This window comes from Grus americana, chromosome 7 (assembly GCF_028858705.1).
Source record: "Grus americana isolate bGruAme1 chromosome 7, bGruAme1.mat, whole genome shotgun sequence".
NCBI lineage: Eukaryota > Metazoa > Chordata > Aves > Gruiformes > Gruidae > Grus > Grus americana.
Window position 1 is genome coordinate 1,721,015 of NC_072858.1, and position 26,510 is coordinate 1,747,524.

The window sequence follows — 26,510 nt, forward strand, 5'->3', positions numbered from 1 at the left end:
AGGAGAGCCCAGAGGTTACCGGGTGTTTGAGGATCGCTTCACACTCTTGCCCAGCTTTTCATTCTTTCATTACCCATTTCAGAAACACTCAAAGTTAACAAAACGCAAATTCGTAAAACTGACGGTGATGACCCAACACCCTAGATGATGTCACAGCGTCCCTCCTCTCCGGAGGAGCTCAGGTCACCTCAGCCGCGCGGAGGCCCCGTAATCGCCCGCGTAAGAACCGCGGAGCAGCGCGTAACGGCCGCGCTCCGTCAGCCCTATGTCACGCATTCAGACTCGCCTCTCTGCGCCGCCCGCCGGCCCCGGCCCGGCCCCGCCCCGCCCCGCGCGGGCAGCACCGCCCGGAGCGGCCGCGGGGCTGTGAGGCGGCGGAGCCCGCCGGGCCGCGGGCGCAGGGCGAGGGACGGGCCCGGAGCGGAGCGGGACGGGACGGGACGGCGGCCATGGCCGCGCTGCCGCTGCCCGCGCGGGGGCGGCGGGGGGCGCTGCACGAGCCAGAGCCGGGGGAGCCGGAGCGCGTGAGTTCCGCCCGCGGGCGCGGGGGAGGCGGGAAGTCCCGCCTGAGGCGGGCACGGTACCGGCGGGGGAGCGCCGGGCAGGGCTGGCCCGGCCGCGGGGAGCGCCCCTCAAACTTCCCGCCGCCGGCGGGAGCGGCCTCTCCGGCCCGGCATGGCCGCGGCGGCTCCCGGCGCGCAGCCAGCGTGGCCTTACTGGGCTCGGCAGGTCCCGCGCTCAGCCCTCTGCCTGGCGGGGAGGCCCCTGGCTCCGAGGTGGCCGTGAGGGGTCTGTGAGGCGGCCGCGGGCCCCGGCGCGGCGAGGGGTCTGTCGGCGTCTGTGAGGGGCCGCCGGCCCCGGGGCCGTGAGGCGGGCGGTGCCCCCTGGCGGCGGCGCGGCGGCAGCGCCGGCCCGGGGCCGGAGGGCGGAGGGAGGCAGCGGTGGCCCTTGGCCTCCCCCAGCCCGTTGTTAAAGTGGCTGCGTGGGGGGGAACGGGTACCGCTGTTGGAGTTAGTGCTGTGTACGCGCCATCCAGCGTTTGGTCTGCTTGGAGAGAGGGAGCCTGAGCGCACACTCCCGTAATTTTAAGTGGAATTTCACTAAACAAGCTTTTCTTTTCTTTTTTTTTTTTTCTGATACCCTCTTTACCAGGTGGCATTATTAATGCTATCTGTTTTCTGCTGTCCTGGCTCCAGGATGTGCCTTACAAGTATGATGTGTTTGTATTTATATGTTGCGCTTCCAGACTGGTTTTCCATTTCAGCTAAGCTTGTGTCTGGTATTTCTTCAATCAGATTAATTCCGACAAGGTGTCTCTCATCCACCACCTTGTAAGCATCTTTCTTTCTAATAAGTGCCAAGCTGTTAACTTCGAAAAAGTTAACAGGAGTTCCAAGAAAAACTTATCCTGGTGTTCATGCTCTTCCCCCCACTGTTACTTGATCATCCCTGTTCATGTGTGACGAGCAAAAACTTGTGTGGTTAGGGGCTAACCTCTTTTATCAGAGAAACACCATTTGCAGAGGAGGAACATCTGTTTGATGAACTGTCTGACTGTGACTGACAAGGTTACAGAGGAAAGAAGGAATTTTTCCTGGTTTTGAGGTTAGAGGGACTGTTTACAAGGGCAGGGAGTGACAGGCCAAGGGGAATGGCCTGAAGCTGCAGGAGGGGAGATGGAGATGAGATGTGAGGCAGAAATCCTTCCCTGTGAGGGTGCTGAGGCCCTGGCACAGGGTGCCCAGAGAAGCTGTGGCTGCCCCTGGCTCCCTGGCAGTGTTCAAGGCCAGGTTGGATGGGGCTTTGGGCAAGCTGGGCTAGTGGAGGGTGTCCCTGCCCATGGCAGGGGTGGCACTGGGTGGGCTGTGAGGTCCCTGCCCACCCAAACCATTTGGTGATTTTAAATAACAGCATTCTTCTGGTTCATGAACTGCAGTTTCTCCACTAACGAAAGCATTAATGAGCCAGCTGCCTGGAGATCAGATAAAATTCTTCTCAAACTTCTATGACAGCAATTTGGAATTGCTGTTGTTGCCTCTGTAGATAGCAGAATACGTGAGTCAAGCTCTGCAAGGTAGTTCTGAAAAGAGAACTTTTCTTATTACACTTGAGAACATTTTCTCTGTAGAGTAGCCTAGACAAGACATTAGAGGTTGAGTTTCTTTCTATAACAGCAGCTGTTCTGGTCCAGATTACAACTGAGTCACCACGGCTTAACGTGTTTAAGTGAACAGTTGAGCTGCTGCAGTCACATGCTCTGTCACAGGCACGAGGTGAAACACCTGCGCTTAACCCTTCTGACTGTTGAGGTGACGCATGCTGATCAAACTGGTGTCCATCTTCTAGTACCTGCTTGCTATGGTGCAGGGATTTCTTAGCTAAATGGCAACCATTTTCTATTTTCGATTGTAGCTAACAGCATGAACCCGAGTGGCAATGCAGACAAGGTGCTTTACTTTGCAATTTGTACAGCTCTGACACTGTACAGAGTTTTGCACATTTTAGGTCTAATATCAGAACATTGGTCACTCTTCTCCTTGGGATTCTGTCCTTTTTGAGTTTTAAGCCATTGCCAGTACTGGAGCTTGAAGTCATTACAAACGCTGCAGCCAGCTTTTGCAGAGATGTCATCACCAAATCAGCCACTCGGGGAGTTCAGAACTCAGCTCTACTAACTGAAGCAGGCAGGGCCAGACTGATCCCTGGGTTTGGGGAGGCAACTATTTTGGAGTCTCAATCATCCTCTTACTTGATGCTGCTACCATGCACTGTCCTGTGCTCATGGCTGTTATAACTGGGGAAGACTCCCTACAGTCTTTTCTGCTCTCCCTCAGCTCCTGCTGTATCTTATATATATGGACATATGATTTCCTTTTGTACCTTGATGTAGCTATTTGCATGTATTTCAGACACTTGCTTTGAGATGGAGCTCATTGATGTTGTACTGGTTTTAAGGCATTTGGATTTAGAGGCCAGTAAAAAATAACAGATTTCCTAGACTAGGGCTAACCACGTGGCATGTTCTGGTTTGGACTGGACTGCAAGCATTCCCGGAACAAGGACCTGCATGGACTTCATATTCCCTCTACTCCCCCAAACTGAGCCAGCTGAGCCTCTTTCAGTAGGAAGCTGGGTCCTGATAACGAGGGACAGCTACACGTGGCTATCATTGTCCTTTCCATAAAGGTATCCAGTGGAGCTGAACCAAGTAAAGCTGGGCTGGATGGAGACCTGTTTTATACCTATAGGATAGCTGTTTGTGAAACACAAAGAACAAGATAGCCTGGCTTTTAATAGTGTGGTAAACAAAGCACAAATTACCTGTGATGAATGTACGAAATGTATAGGACATCTTTCAAATCTTACAGCTAAATTAAAAAAAAATAAGTGGTATTCTTTCAAATATTTTTAGGTTAGTTATTTTGATGTAGCTAGTTTTTGCAGCAGTTTAGTTTCACTGTTTCTGAAAGACAGCATCCGTGAGGCCTTTACACATTCAGCATCAGTGAAAATGCATGTGTTTTTCCCTGGACTTTCCAGCTGGAAAAGAACGTTACAGAATACCTTCTCTGCAGAGAGACCTGTTTTCTACTTGTTGTGGGACAGTATGTGATTTGTTGCTGCTTGTCTTAAGCTGTTTCCAAGCTGGATGTAGCATGATCATTTCCTACCAAAAGTCATTTTGATGAAATCTTTGCTTGCCTTTTGAATAGCTAGCTTGTTGATCCTTATTAATCACAGGCTCTTTGAATCCTGCACTTAGTGTGTTCTGTGCGCAGGCAGGATTGATGTATTGATTGTTTCTTTCCTAAGAGAGACAATTTCAGAGAGCAGAGTCTTCCCTGAAGCCGGCCTCTGCTAGAAACTTCCACAAATTGTCTTGACATTGGTATGATAAGTTTGTCAGCCATCTACTCTGTATGCTGAATTCCCGTTGCTGATGCTAAGTATCTTAACACCCCCCCCCAAACAATACCTTGAATTTATTTTTAATAAGCCAAATTTCTTCTGATGTATGGCAGTAAATCATTTTTTTCCTTCATCTCACACATCTTGCTAGTTACGCTGCTGTACCACTATGCTGTACCTTTTAATAAAGGACGAGTTCTGCAGCAACAAAGGGAAGAGAATGTTTTCCCAGTGGAAGGCGGTCTATCTTTAGAGGACCTTCTCAGACTTTTTGTTATTATATTATTCACTTTCTTAGTACAATACATATTTCACTTTTTGATTTACTTCCCATCCAAATCTCCTGTATTCCTTGATAGTGTTCTCGTTTCAACTGTTTTCCACTGAGGTTCCTGTTGTATTGATCCATTTTATTTTTGCATAACATATTCAAATTTTAAATTTAGTTTCCATGCTTCAATAGTCTGTTAGTTCTGTGGCAACACATCTTCTGCCTGTGAAATCATATGCTTGTGAAAGAGATGGAATATTGTTACTCCTTAAACAAAGTTTGTTCAGAAAGGCATCAGAAAAAAAATTTCAAAAGCATGTGTATCTCTTTGGAATTCAGAGCCAGACCCTGAAATGTCTGTGTCAGTTCTGAAATTTCCCATTATTCTGATAATTTGCTGTTAGAATTTCAAGGAGCCCCTGGGATGTAGGTAGTCTTCCCATTGCATGGAATAGCAGTCACAGGCCAAGGATATTCTTCTGAAGGTTTCCTATCGGTGTCTTCCATGATCCTGGACCTTAACCTTACCAGTTCCTGACCTGTTTCTCACAGAGTAGTAAAGCAGTATTTCTGGGGACCTCTGATCTTGCGTTGGGCTGCTGAGTGCTGTGAGGAGGACACCCCTGGTTAGGTCAGCCCTTCTCCAGAGGTGGAGTGCCTTTGATTCGCAGGATGTCCACGTGTCTTTCAGTGCTAGGTAACAGCTCGGGTTAGAGCTTCAAGAGTGGGAAGTTAATTGGTTACATAGCAATGGAAAGCTGTAAAAAGGTGACAGTATTCAGAGCAAGATACAAAAATCATCACAAAATATGTCTTCATAGCTGTCTGACTTGGCTTCAGGGTTTTCCTTCCGTTTCCTTGATGTAACTAGTTATTTCATACAACTTCCCCTGATCCGCTCCTTTGATAAACGCCATCCTAAATTATACACTAATGGAAGGTGAAGTAAGCTCTTTTCCCAGTGGTGTTTTATCCCCAGTTTATGAAACGAAGGCACAGAGACATTTAGAGAGATCTGCAGATTTCTCTGCTCCTCCAGCATAACATGTGGTGTTAAATACAAAACGTTGGTGTTCTGGCCTAGTGTCTGGTAGTCTGTATTTTGATAACTTACTGTTCTTCCAAATGAATGCGGGATCCCTATCAGTTATAAACAATAAAATCCTGAAAATTTGTATTCAGTGGCATGTGCCTTGCAAAGAAATGTAAATATTGCTTTTGATTCTTGCAGAAGCGAGTATGCAAGCCATTAGAAACCATTCCAAATGAGCCTGATGCTTGCCTCATTGACTGTGCCATGGAGCTGGATTTGAAACAGAAAATCTCCACTGACTGTAGTCCTTGGGCTACAAAGGCAAAGCAAAATTCAATGGTATGTTTATGCTGTCCACAACATCTATTTTTTGGAAGAACACATTTAAAATACATTTTATAATAAAACTGCAGGTAATTGCCCTTTTTTTTTTTTCCTTCTTGATGGCCTTGTATATGTTTTTGTTCATTAGATTTTTGAAAACCATGGAAGCAGAGGTACTGCCCAGCCTTGCCCAAGATGTATTGCTGGAGAATCTGTAAGTATATTAACTTTCTTTCTGTGACATAAAAGATAGACTTGTTCTTAAGTATTAGATCCATAAAACATAAAGTTAATAAAAACCGCAATTACATTTCTCAGGAAAAAAGCATGTAAATAAAAGAAGGCAGATTGATTTAGCATTCCTGAGGTACGCCAGCAGAGCACAAACTAATATGTTTCCAGCAGCAGTTGGAAAATATGGAGACTGTGAACACATTTTTCAAATTAATTCTAAAAAGCAGAGTTTAGGAAGTAACTGAAGCAAACACTAACACACAACTTCCTCTACCCCATTTTTATATTGTTCTTGATTTACTGGATCATAATAAAATACTCAGGAATCCCATTCTATCTCCTGTTTTTCCCTCTGATTGGATACTTCCTTTCCAGCAAGTAGACGTAACCTAAAAATATTACGCTGAGGACATACCAGAGCTAGCTTTAAACAACCTAGCTAAAGAGCCAGTAACAATCAGAGCTTGGCACAGACAACTTGATTCTTCTGAAAAACAGCACAAGTATTTGGACAGCTGAATAGCGCTGACTTCTGAGGCGATACAGATAGGTTCCTCTTGGCGTCCAAAGCAAGCTGTTTAAACCTGTATTTTTTTTAATTTATGTAGGCTGTAGCCACAGCTATGACTTGGCACTGGGTAGTATGCCATCATACTGCAGCAGTAGCACCAGGGTCTCCCGCTAACAGATGACTGGGATCTTAACCACTCTCTTTCTAGCTCTGGATAGAAAGCCAAAACCTTGAGGACATAAAGGCTGGTAACAGTGAAAGAGGTTATGGTGTTCCTGCCGTTCTGTTTTTCTTGCAAATTGTCTAACCAAAGTTTAGGAAGTTTCTTAAATGTGTGGGAGCTACTCTTGACTTTTGTTTGCACCCTCTGTATCCTTTTGAACCATCCCACAGGATTCCTTAGAGAGCCAAAAACAAGGAGAGGCCTGAGGGAACGCCATGCATTTCTTCAGAAAGGCTGAACATTTATAGCAAAGTCTTTGATTTAATGGAATTAATGGCAAAATTTCCATTGAGTGGTTCCTGTCTTAAGTCAGGAGCTGTGACTGAAAAGATATTTACTGTGTTAACTTAGTCTGCTCATCTTTAAAAATAACATAGAAACCAGATCCAGGGCTGCTTTTAGGAATATAGAAACCAGTATGACCTTGTATGTGGATTACCAAGTTTGAACTTGCCAGATGTGTTACTGCTTTTGGGGGCATGGAGAACATTTTGGGATTAAAACCCGAAAAAGAAAAGAGCGTCTTGGGATTAAACCCAAATTGGCACATTAGGGAGTCAGTTTTGTTATATTCCAGAATTTCAGTGACAACATTAGAGTTTGTAAAATTCTTCTATATCAGTGACCACTTTTTTGGAAAATGATGACTGCTTCTATGTAACCTAAGTACAAATACTGTAATTCAAAATAACACCTGTTCTGTTTTAAGTCAGACTAGCCTGACATGGTTTTTTTCCTATGGCCTAGTAATGAACTTGAGATAAAAACCAGGTAACTTGAGGTAACATTGACCTCTTCCACAAACATGTATGTATTGAAATTTGGTTATAATGGATGACCTATTCTATTCCCCTTTAAATGTTTTTCAGCTACAACTGTAAGAAACAAGTAAATCAACTTGCTAACTTTACTCAGTGAGAACTGGAACCTCAAAACTAAAGAATTTTTCTACTTGAATGTTCTGTGCTTTCAATATAGAAACTTAAGGTAGTGTTAGAAAAATCTGGAGCCCTTGTAGAGCTATTCAGTAGACTTCTTGCTAAATTTGCCTGCTATTGTCGAGTTGAAATGGAAAATGCTTTGCTCAAAGCAGGGCGATTTTAAATATGACTGATTTTAAATATGTTTCTGATTTCCATGATGTACCTTGTAGTGGGGGAAAAAGTTTACCCATGTGTGTTCCAAAATGTCAACTATAAATTAGAGTTTAAGGAGTAACACACAATGTTTGGTAATAGAATAATGAAGTTAGCGTGTACATTCAGTTCTCCATGATTTGAGTCATGGGGCTGGAACAATCTGGATAAAAGAAAACTATGACTGCTTTTGTACCGATAGCTTGCTCTTGCAGAGAGGTGGGACTCTTTTGCTCCCAGTTCCTGTTAGGAGTTTGCTGGTTTGGACATAATGCCACACAAAGACAGGACTAGAGCAGGTGGAATTGTGTTCTGGTATAGCTGAATTCATGTCATGTGGAGCTATCATAATCACCCTGATACTCACTGGCTTGTGTGAGCATCCTTGATTCGCAGTAGGATTCATCTATAACCTCTCTACCTGTGGACAATGAACTGATCGTATAGATTTGTTAATTGTGTTCTCTTCAGATAATCCGTTATTTGTGGCCAGTAACATGACAGATAATACCGTTATATTTCAATAAATTTGTTAGGAATTATATTAGTAAATTATCTTCATTCTTAATAAAAAGTTTATACTAAGTGTGCAATGTCTAGTAAGCCAGTAAGAGCTCAGATAATTTTCTTTACAGTTAAAATTTCACTTCAGGACAATCAGAGACTGTCACGGTGATTAATGTGCATCATGGAAGTCCTTCAGAACAGCTACAGAGAGCAAGATTAAGAATGTTGTAAATTTTTTCATAATAATGTTAAAATCCTGTAAGAAGTTTTATTCTGCTGATGGCAGGGAAATTGAAATAAATGAAAACATCCAAACTGGAACAAGGCAAACACAAAGCCTCTTGGGCTGAGGCAATTTTTCATGGTGGTGGGTAGTCTTGTCAGGATTGCACTTTGGATCAAGAAATCTGAATGCTTAGGGAGCTAATCAGTCACGTGAGGAACTTGAGTAGCATCAGCTTTCCTGAACACAGCTATTGTGTGTCATTGCTGTGAGTGCTCTGAACTTCAACGTGTATGTAAAGGCGGTATCGCTGTTCAATTTGCTCTCATAACTTTTAGACCTCTTTCTACATTTAATGACAGCACATGGTTCAGAAGGAATAACAGATGTGTATTAAAACACAATTTGAGAAAAGAGTACTACTTTAGTTGCATTTTTTTTAAGCTTTCTGTGGACTAATGCATTACTATTTAGGCAGGGACTTAGAAGAGGAAGAAGTGGTGTTAACTAGAAGGAAACTAGGTAGGATTTCGGGGCGAGAACACCACCATCGTTCTTGAGATTTTTTTCTGTGTTACATGGTAACTAGAGGAAATGCTGCTTTTTTTTTGTTCTAAAAGTATTACTTCAAATACATTCTTTAAGCAAATACAATGTGATATAAACAAATGCAGACTTGAGTTTAAAATAAAAGTTGCCAACCAGAAAGTAAATTTCTGTTCTATCCTCAAAATCTTTAAACAATTAGTGGTAGAATAGAATAAGGCATACAAGTATGATGCTGAAATTGCCTGTGTTCTTTGTGGGTATATTGTAACTGCATGTGCAAAACTAGTGTCATAACTCGGCCATGCTCTTTACACAGATTATGCTGAACGGTCCCTTTACTGCCCAGACTTTATAGTTGTCCACTAGTCCTTCAGGAAGGAAAAAAGGGGAACATTTATGATGTGATTAGTGGAACGCTCAGTTTCTTTTAAGATAAAATTTGAAAACATACTGAGGAAAAGACTTCAGTTTTCGATGAGATAATTTTTAGTGACATGAAATTTTGTCATTTCAGGGACACTTCAATCATATCCTGGGCTTCTAGAAACTGAGAGACGGCAGATCAGCAACGCCGCTTTTCTTTTTAAATTCTCCAGATGCACCTGTGACCACTGTATATCTGGATATCTGTACATTCACTCACGGCGTGGATTTGTGCATGGTATTCAGCATAGAGTCTGCTGTATGTGTTACTCTTTCAGAGCACAATTACAGATATCATTGGTTTTACACTTGAAAAAATGCTTCTGCTTTTCAGGTAGCTCAGTATATGTTAAAAAAAGAAGTTGATTGAATGTTTTAGATTAATTAAGTTGATCTGGCCTTGGCCCAGTCTTCACCTGGGACTGGGCCAAAGGTCGTGTTGATACAAGAGATTTTCCTGTCTCTCTTGAGCACTTTCTCTAACACTCTTGAAAATGGTCCTTGCATATACTTGGGTACAGGGCCGGCAGTTTTAGCTTAGCTCTATATATGCAGGCAGAAATGGGAGGACAGAAATGTCTTCATTTTTAGATGACTGTTCAGCTTTGCAGCTGCGAAGGCCAGTAAAAAACTATTGAAACTGATGTTTAAATCCGAAATATGCATCCAATTCAGGTATCTTACACGCTATACTTCTGGTTTATTTACAACAAGCAGAGTTTGTGAATGTGGCAGGTGAGTATTTAATAGAAAAAGCAGTATTATTTGAACAATGCTCTATAAAGTGAAGATGAATAGTAATGCAGCTTTGGAGTCCTCACAAAGCCTTGACTCTGTCTTTCCAGTTATTGTGATATTGGAACAAATCTGTTTAAAAAGTTTTAAACTTGTCATCCAACGTGATTCTACTGGCTTGCCACAAATAATTCTGTCTACATTTTCCCAGTATAAAGCACTATATAATTTTTAAACACCTTCAGACTTTTAGAGTCAAAGACAGCTGAGTTGCGCTGTTTGGGTGTGACACTTGAGTGGCTGCTCTGGTTTAGGCAGAATGGTCCTGCAAGCCCAGAACTGCATGGCAGCACGTTAACCCTCTGCACTGGAGGGAAATTGCTGTGACCTGCCAAAGTTCACAAAGAAAGCAATCTCCGCTGCCTGGAGACCTGCTGAGCTATAGCTCTGCCCTGCTGCCACTCAGCTTTCGGGCAGAGTTCAACCCAAAACAGATACGGCAGGTGTAACAGCATTTGGCCTCTCCTGTTCTGAGAGCAGCCAGCAGCCAGTTTAAATGAAAATGGTAGCTCTGAAGTTGCAAAAATCTAGTGACAGGCTTTTAAAGGCTAGTTTCCCAATGGGGTTTATCAGGCTGCACAATCCTTAGCCGAAGGTTTTTCAGAGTCCTAGAATGCTTCCCATATTGTGTGTGGAGTTGTAGCTAGCACTGAGTTAACTATTATTAAGGAGATGTTCTTCCTAAATACATGAATATCATATAAATACTGAATTCAGTTAGGTAATAGATGAGGAAATAAGTCTGTAAAGCAGACCTGCACTAAATTAGCATAGAGACTGTTTGGCTAGGAAAGAAGTTTCCTCCAAGCCAATAAAAATTTTAATTACATCGGAAATAAATATTTTCCAAGTGTGAAATTTTTCAGACACTTCAATATTTTCTTCAATCACAAGAACAGTACAATCCATTAAAAGATCAAATCTCCAAGAAACACAGTGGTCTTAAAAATTGTATTGTCCTTGTTACCTTGAAGATCTGAAACTCATCTTGAATCCTCCCACTCCCAATACAGGTTGATGCAAGTGATAGTATCTGTCTGAGCTAGAAAGGAATGTATCCTCACTTGAAACGATAGTATAATGAGCAAATTCCCGTATACTGATATCAGAGTTTATCAACTCGTGCAAAATAATAATACAAAATGTTTTCTAAAGATGGAAATTACATATTTGTGACTAAGACAACTATTATTTTCTGGGCAATTCATTTCTACAACATTTTCCAACCCTTTTTTTTTAAAAATCCTGGTAATAATAGCAGAAAAAAAAAAAAAGATGGCTAACCCTCAGTTCCTCTGCTGTTAAAGCTGAAATAGCTGCTTGAAGGTAAAATGTTTTTGAAAGTTTAGTTACTGCAAAGTGACTCCAAACCTGTTCTATTTCATCAAGTAAAATGTTTGACAAGTAATGATTAGTAGAACAGTGTTTGGTCAAAATTTAGGGTATCCCAAGAAGAGAATACCAAAAGTAGCCTCGGACTCCATGATGGAAGAGTTTTCTGCTAGAATATATTAGAGTGTGTTTAAAACAGGGGGATATGTCTATGGATTATCAAACCAAAGGGTGCTTTTCATTTAAATAACTCAAATTTCATCGTGTTAAGAATTCACAGATACCAGTGCATATATTTCTGCTTAACTCTATTTTAATCTGGTATGGAACATGGCAAAACGAAGAACCAATTGGTTTTCCTCATGGTCCTCATAGGTTTTGTGCCATGTTCTTTTTCATTCTTCTCCTTTTAGAGTAACTATTACTTGTTTTTTGTAAAATCTTATCATATATAAATCACAGGATTGGTCATAGTTCATGGCTGCATTACAGAGGCTGATGAAGTCATACTAGTGTTCGATTTTAATGTAATTTTTTCCTATCAGTCTTCCCATCATTACTGGACACTGTGCAGGTATTTTATTACACTGTCCACCCTGACTCTCCAGACTGTCCTTGGAGATTACTGCATCTCTACAGCTGAACAAAACAGGAGAACTTTATCCCATTTTTTACTCTGTAACCTGCAGTGTAAACACGAGCCTGTTGTACTTTCCTTACACTGTTAAAAACCTAGTGCTGCAGTTTACATCAAAGCTAACTGATGAATAGTTATGTTATTCACATGTCCAACATCTAAATGGGCTGCTGTAGGAAGTAACTTGAGTAAAATGGTCACAAATAGGGTTTTTGTTTGGTTTTAACTTTAGGCTTTTACATTCTCCAGGAACACAATATAGGATATGTCAGATCAATTCTATTAATAATATTTAAATAAAACCCCCTCTGTTCCCCTATCAATTTCATCTGTTTTGAGAATGAACTCCAAAATGAGTGTAGAAATAGATTAGCTAGTGGAAATTAACTCCCCTCATTTTCAGCCAATCCCAATTACTACTGTCACGTAGTTACACTGAGTGTTGTCAATAAAACACATTAGTACAGAAATGGAGTGAAAACCACTTGGCAGTGACCATCCCTGCTGCATCGTAACACAATTTGTAATGAAAGAGCGGGTATTAAAAAAAAAAGGTTTTGATACAGAAATGTGATGCCTATCTTCCTTAGCAGAGATTTCTATGAAAACTCAGCTGTATCTTTCTGTTCCTTCAGAGCTGATCAAGTGTTTTAATTTTTGCATCCCTAACATTTCAATTTGGGGGATAGTTGTCACTGGTTATTAAACTGCAAAAGCCCCAGACCAGGTCAGTTGGGAACACCTGGTTCGGTACCCTCCAGGCTCCAGTGACTAGTAGCAGCAGACGCACGGGAAGAGTCCAGGAAACAGGTCACGCACGGAATGGAAAGACTTTTTACAAATACAAACCCAGTATTTCATGTCAAGTTTTGTTGTGGGCATCCTGTCTGGCCTCATAGCTAGGCCTTGAACATCAGATATCACAACAATTATGAAAATGTCAGTAATTTCCAACAGTATTTTTTCCTTCGCTGTTGTTTGTTGATATAAAAAATGTATTGGCTATCAGGAGAATGTTAAACTTTACTTTTTTTATTAAGCATTGGTACCTTCAATATTTAAGATGTAGTTCTCATGTGACTGGAATTCAAGTGTGTGTGTACATACACACTTCATTTCTGCAGTGCACGGATACTCTTGCTAGTATTTGTCAAAAATAGCAGCTCCCTCCTTTCTCTTTTTCTTGAATTGGCTTGCAATATTAAAAACAAAAAAAAGGAAACGTCTGGGAGTTGCAGTTGAAGCAGGAGCGTAACTGTGCTGTATGTTTTTATTCCGTGTTCTGCATCCTTCCTTCTTGCGGAAGGCCATCAGTCCCAACAAAAACTTGAACAGATTTGACTTACATTTCTGGGAGCGCTGCTGCTGCTAACGGAAGTGCTCTGGATAGATGGACGTTTTAGCTGTACTCTCTGTAGAGCATCCCGAAGTGAAATAACCGCTGTTGCTCGCTTGGTGAGCCAGAGTTTCGGTCCAAGTGTTCCTTGCTTCGCAGGGCAGCACAGCACCTGCGGGATGTGGCTGTGCCTGCTTCCCCTGCGCCTCGCTCTGCCCTCTCCCGCTGACTGCAAACGCGTTCAGCTCTTTACAGACATCATCCTTGGCCCTCATTTTTCCATAAACGAGAATGCATACATTTCTGGATAAACTTTGAAGCCAATCTCTCAGCTAGGATGTGAATCCTTACTCCGTGCTTTCTAACGGAGTAAGGAATGCTTTTATAAATCAGCCAGTATGAAAACAAATCGTAGTTTAATAGTTTAATATATTGAAAGTTTATAATTGTGCGTTTTTTTTTTAAATAGATGCACTGTGTTTGTAATTTATTTCAGGATTTGTCAGTCAGGATCTAAAAGCTGTTGCAGTAGGTACAGGTGACTGCCGGACAGGTCAGGCCAGGGGAATATTGCTTTAAAGCAGATTTGTGTCAAATCTGCAGTAGAACCACAAAATTATTTTTGTAAGACTTTTCTTCACCTTGTATAACTATGAAATTTTGTTTTATTGATAAAAATTATATATTCTTTATACTTCCTAATACTGTGGTTTGTACACAGAATAACCTGAGTGATACTTTATTTACATGTATAAAGTAAAATAGGCATATGGTCTGTTTCAATTGCAGTTAAAATGATATAATCTAATATTTTTAACTTTGTATTTTGTAAATTGTTACTTACAGAAGCAGAAGCATTAAACACCACTTTGGTTACAGCGTGAAACTGGCTGGTTTTGTTATGCCATTAATAATTGAGTTGCATTCTACAGACACTGAGGTATAAAGGTAAATAAAACCTGTTTGTAGTTTCCATCACAGTTAGTTTCATTTGTGCGGTGTTACCCCACGCAGCATTTCCCCCTCATGGGCCAGATGTATGAATGATATGCAGAATCAATATTTTGAAGCAAAGTAATTCCTCTGCAGGTTTGGTTTGATAGAGAGTTAAACATTAATATTTTTCAACTGATCCTCTCCATATATGTCTCCAGATTTTGTGTTTCCTCACCTAGCTGGAACACCTGAGATCAAACCTAAGTTTCTATGGATGTCAGTAGGAATGTAGGTGTCCGGATACCTTCAGGAATCTAAACTGTGATCTCCTTCGGCTATTGCTTTATTTAGATGATCATTTTGCTCCATAGCAGCGTGGTTTCAAGGCGAATCCCCCAACCGTTGCCGCTTGCTGTGCGTCGCTGCAGCTGGCAGCGCGGTTTTGGTGCCTGTGAGATGGTTTTGTTCACACCAAGTCTGCCCTGCGCTCCAGCCGCGTGTCAGGTTCTTCCCCAAGGACTCCTCCTCCAGATGGCTGCTGCTCAGTGCCGCAGACTAAGTTTAGTCCAGCGTAAAACCCCCAGACTAGGCGCAGCATAAATGTAGGGGGCATGGCAGGGGCAGCTGTGTTGGGTTGCTGTCTGCCTGGCTCCAGCCGCTTGCCGGCATGCACGTCGGTGTGGCTGTCCCCTCTTCCCATCCCAGCAGAGAGCTGTGGCCTCGGGCTGCGGAGCCCTGTCTTGTCTTCTGGGGAGTGGCCAGTCTCAAGGCGGCTGTTAAACCACGTACAGGGCACACGCTGCCCTGTAGAGCCCTTAACTCTGCAAAAATCTTCCAAAAATGAAACGAAACTTGTTTGGTAAGTAAGTAGGTGTTAACCTGCTTGCCTGCATTTATCCCAGTTCTGGAGAAACTGTGTTGTCTGCCTGGGCACAGCATAACCTTGGCCACGCAGGACAGGCTCACGTGCCTGGAAAAGGAACGCTTGTCCTCAGGAACAGCAATACTCAAACCAAGGGAAGGAGGAGGAAGGCATAGCTTTTTGCCTGCATTTTTTCTTCTTGCGTGTACTGAGGGTAAGTAACTTTGTCTATTTAGAGATGAACAGGATTGGGCTGGATGGCATCGTGCATGCATGGTGTATAAAGGTAAGCAGGGGAAGCATGAGACGAGGATTAATCCTGGTTTGATGTCAGAAGTAGCAAGAAGCGCAAGAGCGAATGTGAAAGGGAAAGGATGAATGTAATATTGATGAAAATAATAAATATACTATCTATGCTATGTAAAATTGTTGTACTAGGTTTAGTTGCTTTAGGCTAGCATTCGCTTCACTATTCATTTGATGATAATTACCCTCGACTCGTCATCTCGACAGCCAAAAAAATGGCAAAACAAAACTTTGGGGTTAGTATGTGGGGTTTAAAGGTAGTGCGTATGACTAGCCGTGAAGACAAATTTATATAACATATATGCTGAAAATAATATACTTAAATATTCTTTATATTATTTAAGTATATTTACATATATTCTTTAAAATAATATATTTTAAAGAAATTGTGTTTATGTCTAAATTAGTTGGGAAAACTGCATTATTAAAACTGCAGCACCTCTCCCGAGAAGCCCGTATGGTGGTTCCTGAGGCCGTAACGTGATATCCTGTATGAGCAGATGAATAGTCTTGCATTAGTAATGTTAGTTTTGCCTTGATTACTGGCAGTTATTATAAAGTTAAGAGTTGCACCTTGACGTTTTGTCACCCATGAAACTTCCATTCAGGATAACGGCATATAAACACCGCGTATGCAAACATGCCTGTCCTGCTGTGGGAAGCACAGAGTTTCCATCGCGGGGGACAGGTCGTTTGCTGAACCGTTACTGAAAAGTAAAATCCCCAGGAATAGCGGGGAACGTCCCCCATCAAGGGGCACCAGGACTCACCCGTGGCTCTGCCTTCTGGAGTTGTCCCCAGCCCTTTCTCAAGTGAGCAAGAAAAACATGGGCCATCTTGTTTTCTTTTTAAACACACACAAAAGGCAAAGAAAAAAAAAATCCCAGGGAGATCAAATAGGCATTAACTGATGGGAACCTCGCCCTCTGTCAGACACCGTGTCCTCCCCAACCTGAAAAGCCACGCTTGCCGTTCCACGACAGGGCGGGTGCAAGGTCTCTGAGCCGCGGCATCCAGGATCGAACGCGGTGCGCTTTGGGTTTTGCTGTGCTGTGCCGAGCTGCGGTGCTGAATCCCAGTTTTCAAACGATAGCTTGCGGGAAGCTAAGCAGCAACTCGGTTGGTGTCTGGCCGCCCCAAGGGATACGGTCCCTGCCAATATCGATGTGCGTCTGTTCGATACGCGGTGGCTCTTACTTAGCACTAGGTAGATGTCGTATTGGCTTCTGAAGTTCGTGCTATTTAATGCCATTTGCTTCGTAGAATCAGGGTAGGGATAGTTGTGTATGATTATAGTGTTGTTACTGAAACAATATAGGAATCACTGCATGATATTTGCTTGCAACACGGGGTGTCATTCATGAGTTATACATAAATGGCAGCTTTACATATTTAAAAGGAACATGGACTGCTTCATATCTGAAGTATGTTTCCCAGGAGATAACACCACCATTTGATCTATTTTTGATTAAAATGTAAAAATTAAAAATTAAATCAAATGGTAGTATAATTCCTTTGGGAAAACATACTTCAGTTATGAAGTATTCCCCATAGTAACCTTGAGAATCTTACAGCTGTATTGTCTCATCTGTAGGTGGTCTTTTTATGTCTCACATAATTAAAATGAATTGCTGTTAGAGAACCCGTACTACTGCATACAGATTTATGAACCTTGAGGCACCTCCATTCACAGACAAACAGTGATACCCGAAGCTAACTCTGCAGATACGCTGCACCGAGGCAGGTGCTGGGAACCGAGAGGTTTACGGGGCAGCGTTGCTTACCCCTGCCTGGAAAGGGTAGACAAGGAGCACGCCGTAAAACGATGCCGCGGTTCCAATAAAGAACGGCTTCTAAGGAAAGATAGCGTACATACAGTGCAGCTCCGTTCTGCTACGTGGTGGTGTGGAACGGGGTAGTTAAAATATTCAAAGAACACTTTCTATACTAAGGAATGGCTAATATGTCACCAGAAAAAGATTGTGAAATTGGATTTACTAGGAAAATGTGCTCTACAAAATCTAATGCAACTTGTTTATAGCAAGCTGCTTTATCAGACTGACTCAGGATATGGGAATGTATATTTGATAAGATTAGAGAATAGCGGGGATCAGAAAAAATAAGACTATAGAATTTGCATTCACATTTTCACATATCTGAAGGACAAAAATGTCATTTATTTTTTGTTTGGGTTTGATTCTCTTAGTGCCGTTAATGCTGTCCATAACAATGACTTGTGACTATGCATTCTGTTTGGGCTGTAATTAAAACTTCGTAACATAGATTTCAGTAAAAAAAAAATTGGATGGAAGTGAAATGCTCGGATTTAATGTTTAAATAGGGAGAAGAAAAAAATTCTAACAATGAAAATATAAAGTCTGAGTTCCGCAGTGCCTTGCAGAAACATTTTGTAATAAGCAGCAGGAGTGTTCAAATTTCAATGTAATACTTAAAAGAAAATGTCTCTGATCTCTGAATTTCTTTATAGAGGGGAGTTTTTAATGCATAATCAGACTAAAATCCTCCTGTAATTGCACAGTGAGAGGCCTGTGAAGTTCCAGGAAGGCTGCAGATGGAATACAGCCCTACGGAAGCAAGAAGGTTTTTTCCTGAGCCGCGGAGCCAGCGATGCGAAATCAGCCTGAGGTGTCCCTGCGCGTGTTCGGCGTGGGAGATCTCCACCGCCGCTGTTGCCACCTAGTGATGGCCAGAAACGGTTCCGAGTCGGCGCCACGGTTAAATATTGCGAGCAATCACAATGAAGTCGTCTGTCTCGGAACATTAAAGCAGCAGCATGCAGGTTGTGTTGTGCTTTCTTCCCCTTTCCCATTGCCCAGGGTCTGCAAGCCTGGAGACTCCTCGTGAAACTCTTCCCCCCCCAGACCGAGGCCACGCTATTAACACTTACCCCTTAATTGCATTAACGTAAGCACCCACACGGGGAGGGACTAAAGCTTTGCGCTGTGTGTAATCCTTCTCCTCCCGCATTCTTGCACTTCACCGGAGATCCCCCCGCTCCCACCTCCGCCGCAGCAGGAGAGCAAACCGGTAACGTACGGCGCGGACCCGGGCTCTCGAGCGGCCGCGTGTCCCCAGCTACGCCGGCAAGGTGTGACGCCCACGGCGGCCCCCGAGCTGCCCTCCTGGTCGAGCACAAATGAAGAGAAGGAGGAAGAAATGTCTATGTAATCTTCCATATTTCCAGATTAAAATGGCAATGCACGGAGGCACTCTGCAGGGCAGCAAAAATAAAATCTAAGAAAATAAGGAAAAACGGGTGGGAAGTTTGAGAGAGAGCTCAAAGCAGAAAAATTAAAACTGTGGGGCTGGCTTTCAGGTTGCCACATGTAGGAAGGACGAAATGCTGGGTGAGAAAGCAGAACCCTCTCAACTGAAACCATTACAGATCCCCCAAAACGTTAACAGTTAAGACCTTGATTCTGCAAGTTCTGCCCACACATCAGATTTGTACCCGCCGAGCTGCTGGTTAAACACGCATCGTTAGGAATTAGGCCTTAATCGATAAAGAGATGCCATCTCTCCCGTCTCACTCGTGCCCTAAGCCAGGCTTGTCCAGGCGCCGGGGAGAAACAAGGCACAAGTTTAGTGGAACGTGGGCGTTCCATTACGTTTTACGGTGCTGACAGCGGCGGCCTCTCTGCAAGGCAGCACACAGCTAAAATCCTCCGCGTGCCTCCCAGCTCACGGCCAAAGGCTCCCTCTGCTTGCGGACACCTTCCTGAGCACCGGCCTTCGCCCCCACCACCCTCATCTTCACCTCCACAAGGAGAGGAGTCAGGAAGACACCCCGAGTTCCTCCTGCGCCCAGGGCTGCCTCCAGCACCCTGCCGAATGCGGCTTTGCTCAAGTCTTGAACAAAGGCCTTTTCTGTCAGTGCAATGAGAAGCCTTTAAACAAAGGAGGTATCTGGGCTCAACACCTCCTTCTGAAAAACGCCAGTCAGTGAAGGTAAGCGCACCCTCAGCGAGTTGGCAGGTGACACCAAGTTGGGTGGGAGTGCTGATCTGCGGGAGGGTAGGAAGGCTCTACGAGGGGTCTGGGCAGGCTGGATCCGTGGGCCAAGATGAGATGTAAGAGGTTGAACGTGGCTCAGTGCCGGGGCCTGCCCTTGGGTCACACCAACCCCAGGCAGTGCTACGGGCTGGGGGCAGAGCGGCTGGAAAGCTGCCCGGCAGAAAAGGACCTGGGGGTGCTGGTTGATACGGGCCAGATATGAGCCAGCAGTGTGCCCAGGTGGCCAAGAAGGCCAACAGCATCCTGGCTCACAGCAGAAATGGTGTGGCCAGCAGGACCAGGGCAGTGACCAACCCCCTGTACTCGGCACTGGTGTGTTCAGTGTTGGGCCCCTCACTACCAGAAGGACGTTGAGGTGCTGGAGCGTGTCCAGAGGAGGGCAACCAAGTGGTGCAGGGTCTGGAGCACAAGTCTGATGGGAGCGGCTGAGGGAACTGGGGGTGTTGAGCCTGGAGAAGAGGAGGCTGAGGACAGACCTGGTGGCTCTCTACAGCTCCCTGACAGGAGGGTGTAGCCAGGTGGGGGTCGGTCTCTTCTCCCAAGGAACAAGCCATAGGACGAGAGGAAACGGCCTCAGGTTGTGCCAGGGGAGGTTTAGACTGGAGATGAGGGAAAATGTCTTCCCCCAAAGGGCTGTCAGTCCCTGGAACAGGCTGCCCAGAGCAGTGGTGGAGTCCCCGTCCCTGGGGGGATTTAACAGCCGTGTAGATGTGGTGCTTGGGGACAGGGGTTAGTGGGGGGCTGGGCAGTGCTGGGGTGACGGTTGGACCTGGGGATCTTAAAGGGCTTTTCCAACCTAAATGATTCCATGATTCTATGTTTTGAGTCCATGATTCAGTAGCTCGCAAAGGAGCCTATGAAGCTTTTAAAATGTATAGTTCTGAGCAAGAGCCAAGAAGGAAAAGAATTCAGAAGAGTAATTTTAAAAAGGGTTTGTAAGAAAAGGGAAACGGATATTTTGAGTTCTTTAGTAAAGAGATGCTATTTCATCGAAGATTAGATAATTTAGATTAGTTAGTAAGTTATATTCAGAATTTTCGGTCCACTTTTAATTGCCAGGGTTACATCCATTCGACAATTTTGTTGACGATCATTCTAATTCTGTGAAAAGTTGAGTCACAAAATCCTGCTTTTTATAGATAAACACTTGCTCGGTCTTTCTTTTATGTGCAGAAAATCGCTTTCCCAGATCAGAGGCTGTGACAGTTATCTTAGAAAACCGGCTAAAAGTTTTTCCCTCCCATTTCTTGACAAAAATGTTGCTCTATATGTTGAAAAGCAGTCAGGTAATTCGGTTTTAGTGCCGGCCATTGTGACAAGGAATTTGGGATTCTTGTTGTTACTGCTGCCGAGGGTTGCTCCTGGAGTAGCTGGTGGGTTAAAGACCCGGTTTACTTGGGTGGACCCTCCTGAACCCTCGCTGCCCACCCAGGGCCGTGCGTGCACAAGGCACGAAGGGGATGAAGATACCTCCTCAGGTTGTAGGGGTGGGAAAACTACCGCACCTGGGAACGGGCGGTTGGCTTTAATAAAACTCTGATGCGTGAGAGATGCTTATTTTGAAATGAGCAAAACAATGAGTTCATTCATGTTGATAACAATCGTTCAGGGGACTGTCAGGGATACGGTACTGGAGTGGAGAGGAATCGGTATCTTCCATGGCTGGATGCTGAAAATAGTGAATGTCTGGTTTTGCCATCGCTGAGTCTTCAGTGCTTCGGGCACACCACGTGTCTGAACCTGAAGGGAAAGCCAAACAGCAGAAGTCCCATAGAATTTCAGAATAACTCGGTCTGAGCAAAATGATCTGTTGGGAGTTCACCTCTTGACGTAACTTGGACGGAGTCAAATGCAGAGTTTAGTTTAACTTTCTCGTAGAATAGCATCGGCAGGTAAAGCAAGCTCTGTGGCTTTACGGGTTTTGAAGAGTAAATGATTCAACAGCGGTATGAATAAATAATGAAAGAAACTGAGATTATAAATTGCACTTCCTTATTTGAAAGGACTTGTCTCCTGATTCATGATTATAAATGCGTTACAAACTTCGGGTCATTTACAAAATAATAGAACACTTTAAGGTTACCCTTAGCTTTATGTAAATGTAATTTTAATATTCTATCTTCATTAATTATCTAATCTTGGGAGCAAATAAACTACTGACACAATTCTGTAGCTATTTTGCCAGCAGGATTTCCTTTGAAGTCGGTGGTGGCTGTAAGGAAGTGGATGACAGGACTGAGCCTCACCATCACTTTTAGAAGAGAAACTCAAACAGTAGCTGAAAATCCAGACTTTGTATCCGTGCAGAGCTATTTCTGCACTGCAAGATATTCATTAGTGCAAGAAAATAGGTGGCATTTTATTCCCAGTGCTCGGCTGTTGTGCAGGAGCTCGTGAAGGACTTGCTTCCACCTCCGCGCAGTTCCGCAGTCGCCCCTCGGCTCTCAGGGCCACGCGCAGCCCCAGATGCAGACCCTGCGGGTTCGGAGGGCCAGATTCGCCCCCGGTGTACCTCTATAGCAACGTACACACTTCAATTAATTTGCCGGCTGGGTCTAGGTGCGACTGTGCTCTGCGGAGCAGCGTACCGCAGGGGAACGTGACCCACAGCCCGGACCACGAATGTCGCGATGACAGCCCGGAGCCGTGACCGCTGGGGAGGCCGGTGCGGGGCTCGTACTCACCCCCTTGGCTTCCCCTGCCCATTCCTATGTTAATACAGGCAAATTAGCCCTGGATGTTTTCCACCTTATTTTGAATTTTATCCAGCTATATGCATATAAATGCTTATATTAAAAGGAATTCATTAATAACTCATACTTAGTTTCTTTAGTGCAAAAAGAGCAAAATCAGTACATCAGATAGAAGGAGTAGAGTTCAAAATTACCATCCACAGCCCAATCAGCAGCAGGTCTGCTAATACTCCCCTTAGAGCTCATCAGCTGAGACAACAGATTTCAAAGTCTGAATCCTGGCATTGCACAACCCCAGGGCTATTCATTACATTATACAGTTTCCCGTCTGTTTTATGAAAGGTAGAGATGTATATTACAGTAGTTTGCAGGCTATCATTTTCATTAATAATCTGATCCATGTCTTTAGATTATTTTAGTAATTACTTCACATAAAAAGACTACTGAGTATGATTACAAATATGTCTTTGTTTTGATTGTCTGCTTTTGTGGTGAATACCAGATGTCTGAAGTTCTTGACTTTGTTTAACAATATAAATAATGTTCACTGAGGTTTCCAAATGCCTCGCTCTGACCCCAGGAGTATACAACTTAATAATACAACACTCTAATAAACTAATCTGCAAACTGTTCAAAGTTCAGAAATTAAACCTTATTTGCATACAAAAAATACATCAAAAGAACATTAAGGGCCAAATTCTGTTCTTTTGAAGATCTGCATGCACAACTTGCAAATCACCGCCGCTCGCCATGCGGCGAGAAGAGCAGGCAGGACCCGCGGCTCTGCCCTTTGCCTCCCGCTGCCGGGGGCTGCCCGGGCTGGGCAGCGTTTGCCCGGAGCTGCCTGCGGCCGGGGCTCCTCGCCTCTGCCTGTACCAGGCACGCCTGTGGTACGTACGCCGCTTTGGCTTCCCCTTGCTCTGTTTTTACGTACCCGATGCAAACTATTTGACCATCCCTGCTCGGGAACACACGTGCGACTGCCGTGATGAAATAGCACGCTAGAAGGGGTACGCTGTGCGTGACCATAGGGCCGGCCAAGTGCTTCTCCACCATGCACCCACTGGCACGACCATGCAGCTCAGCTCCTGCCAGCCTACGGAGCAGGCAGCTACCGGCAGGTTGCACGGCCCCCCCTCCCCACTTGTGCAGAGCCACAAGTCCTCGTGGGCCTTTTGTCCTCCTTGCAATGGGCTGGCCAGAGAAGATGGGGGGCAGAGGGTGGATGGGCAGGCGGAGGTGTGCTCAGGCTCGGGCTGATCTGCTCCCGCAAGGCTGGTGGTACACAACACGTAACTCATCATTGCCACCACAGGAAGGAGCTCAAGCACCGCTCGTGGAGCATCGCGCTCTGCTCCCTGCTACCTGGGCTCTCCTGCGCACGTACAGCTCTATTTTCTTGACTCCGTTGTAATTCTTCTCCTGAGCATCGCCCCTCTGCAGTTCAAACACTGCCCACAGCTGAGGGTCCTCGAGGACACCAGCGGGGTCCCGCTGAGCTCCCTCCTCTCCTCGCTCCAGCCGGGGGAAGCTACGGGGCCAGGTCTGAGGACTGCCGGGGAGGAACGTGGGTCTGCACCAGCCTTGCTCCTGCTGGGACAGCCCTGCCTGGTGCTGGCAGAGCTGCCCACAAGTACCTCGCCGTACCTCGCTTCCAGGAGCGGGCGATTTGCAATTCTGAAAACAGTTCAAAGAAGACGTTATGTTCTGTTTTATCTAGAGGGAAAGTGCAAAGTGTAACCTTTGCCGGGCGCTATCAGCTGCAGCAAAAGCTAGGCTCAAGTATTGATCGGCCCTTCATAAAACCAGTGAGCGCTCCTGACACCGGCTTCCTTCAACACCTGGTGAAATGCCGCAGCCGGGTCCTCAGCCGGCAGCACCAGCCGCTGCTGTGGGAGCCGTTGCTCTGCCGGGGAGGGGACAGAGGACGGGCCGGAGAAGGCACAGCAGCGCCGGTTTGATCTGAACGAGCTCTAACCCTGTGAGTCAGCTACAACCGCTCGGACACACCAATAACTCCGCCGCCCACTCGCCAGTGCGAATATTCAAAGGCAAACAAATGCCCGCGTCCCCCTCGCCCGGCAGCTCCGTGCAAAGGGCCCCCCCACCGCCGGGTGCCCGGTGAGCTGACACAGCCTTGGCACCGTTGCCCCAAAAGCCGTGACGCCCACCCGAACCCACCCCGGCACCCCCTTCTCGCACGTGCAGATGCCTCGGCGGAAAACCGTGGAGTCAATCACTTGGGTGGATAAATTAGCAATCTCTGGGTGCTACAAAGGGGTGCCCCTGTGCTTCCCCTCCCCATTGGTCACGGTTTCCCATTTTGCCTTCTTTTGGGGATCTAAACCCTGCGGAGAGGCACGGGATGGTTTGTTACACGGGTTCCCAGCAAGGGCTGGCACTGGTCGAGGGGCTCGCTCCCCCCGGGCAGGGACCAGGCACCAGGGCTGAGGCAGCATCTCCGCTCCTCTGGACCCCCAAAATTCAGAGCTTTGAACAGCAGGGCATGTGCCACCAGGAGAAGCAGCCAGAGGAGCGACGTGTTCCCGGCCCTGTATCCTGGGCACCGCCGCAGCCGTCCCAGTCACCCTTTCTTTTTGAGGAGCCGATGCTTCTGAACGCGATAAACCAGTGAGCCAGGGAGGAGGCAGCAAATGCACGTAAATTTGCTGTCGGTGCATCATTAGCAGGAATGAATAAATCCCAGGCCAGTGGTGCTGCACCCCTCCTGGATACACAATTATGTGGGAGACCTGAAGTAGAAAAACAACCAGAAAGTGGTCCGAGCTGATAATTTATGAATGGAGAGAGCATTTTGCGGGGAAGCTCTCCTGCTTCCCCAGCAGCATACCCTCTGTCTTTCCCGGATTTTCTTTCCACCTGCGTTTCCTCAATTTGATGCTGGCTTCCTCAGCCTGGCAGCGGCAGCCCGCTGCTTACAAGTCGGGAACGACAGCATGCGTCTCTCCTTGCCAGGAATTAAGTCCGTAGAGTTTCAACAATTTTTTCCACCGAGCTGCATATAAATATTCAGCAGAACGTGCGAGGGAATAGAATCCGCAACGTTCCCGTGCCGGTGGGTCTGGTGGCAAAGCTGGAGCTGAGCATCGCTGCTCTCCCGCCCGGCGACGAAAGGGTTTCCAGCCACTCGCACTAACTCACAGCCGGTACAGAGTACCGTCCCCTCACAATTTACGTAATACATTGATATTCAGGTTGCATTCCTTCTCCAGAGCTGATAAGAAATACATTTAGACAATGTACATTATATACATCTCAGGCTGGTCGGGATCACTTGAAAGTACAAATACCTGGGCTCGGGCTTACGGTCACTGTAACCTATTAAACCTATTAACCTCTACAAACCTATCAAGCCAAGAAATAAAAGCGCTGTGACGTACCAAGGTGCTCAAAACTGAAGCGTAACGCTGCGCAGCTGCAGGGGGGACCGTGCCCAGCTCTGGTGGCCACATCAGCATCGCTGTTTGTCACAGCAGCCTCTGCCTCCCCGCGGCTCCGCATCTTCCCAGGCTCTCGGCAGAGCAGATGCTGGCAGTGACATGTGTTCCAATCCACATGCTCGTCTCCACCGCGCTGGAAAACTTCAACGCTAATTACTTGTGATTTTAGACTGCCTGCAAGTGCAAAAAGGTTTTCTTTAGCTTCACCAGATCCCCTGAAATTGAGAAAATAATTGGAGTTTAAAAATAATGCTTCTTTCCTTTGCTCAGAGAAGTATGTATGTGCAAGAGGATGATATCCATTAACTCTGCGGAGCAAGGGGCCAGGGGGTCAGTTGTGGTGGTGGGGGTCAGTCGTGGTGGGGGTCAGTCGTGGGGGGGGGGGTCAGTCGTGGTGGGGGTCAGTCGTGGTGGGGGGGTCAGTCGTGGGGGGGGGGTCAGTCTTGGGGGGGGGGGTCAGTCGCGGTGGCGGGGGTCCATCCTGGTGGGGGCCTGTGGCTGAGAGCAGCACTGCCCCCCCCAAGCCCCTGCACAAATCCCCATCGCCGGGTGCAGGTGAGCACTCCCGAAAGGCTTCCCCGAACTAACTGCGATTAGGTCAGCCTCACGTCCCACTGCCAAATATATTTTGGCATCTTTTCTCAGGTACGCATCTGACAAAAACTCTACAAGAAAAAACGCTGCTCCGTCCCTTTGCTGTCTTCCAGTCACCTCTCCTGCTGTAGCCTGGTGCAATGAAGTGTAAAACGCAAGCAGCAAAAAAAGGAATAAAAA

The 26,510-nt window shown here is 45.4% G+C and overlaps 1 protein-coding gene across 1 annotated transcript; it reads left to right on the forward strand.

Annotated features, from left to right (window-relative positions):
• The first annotated feature begins 319 nt into the window (after positions 1-319).
• C7H10orf143 (chromosome 7 C10orf143 homolog) lies at positions 320-14,329 on the forward strand. The gene is made up of 4 exons (XM_054832289.1): positions 320-524; positions 5,412-5,552; positions 5,686-5,751; positions 9,435-14,329. The coding sequence occupies exons 1-4, from the start codon at positions 450-452 to the stop codon at positions 9,462-9,464; spliced, it is 312 nt and encodes a 103-aa protein (XP_054688264.1). The 5' UTR covers positions 320-449; the 3' UTR covers positions 9,465-14,329.
• Positions 14,330-26,510: the final 12,181 nt, after the last annotated feature.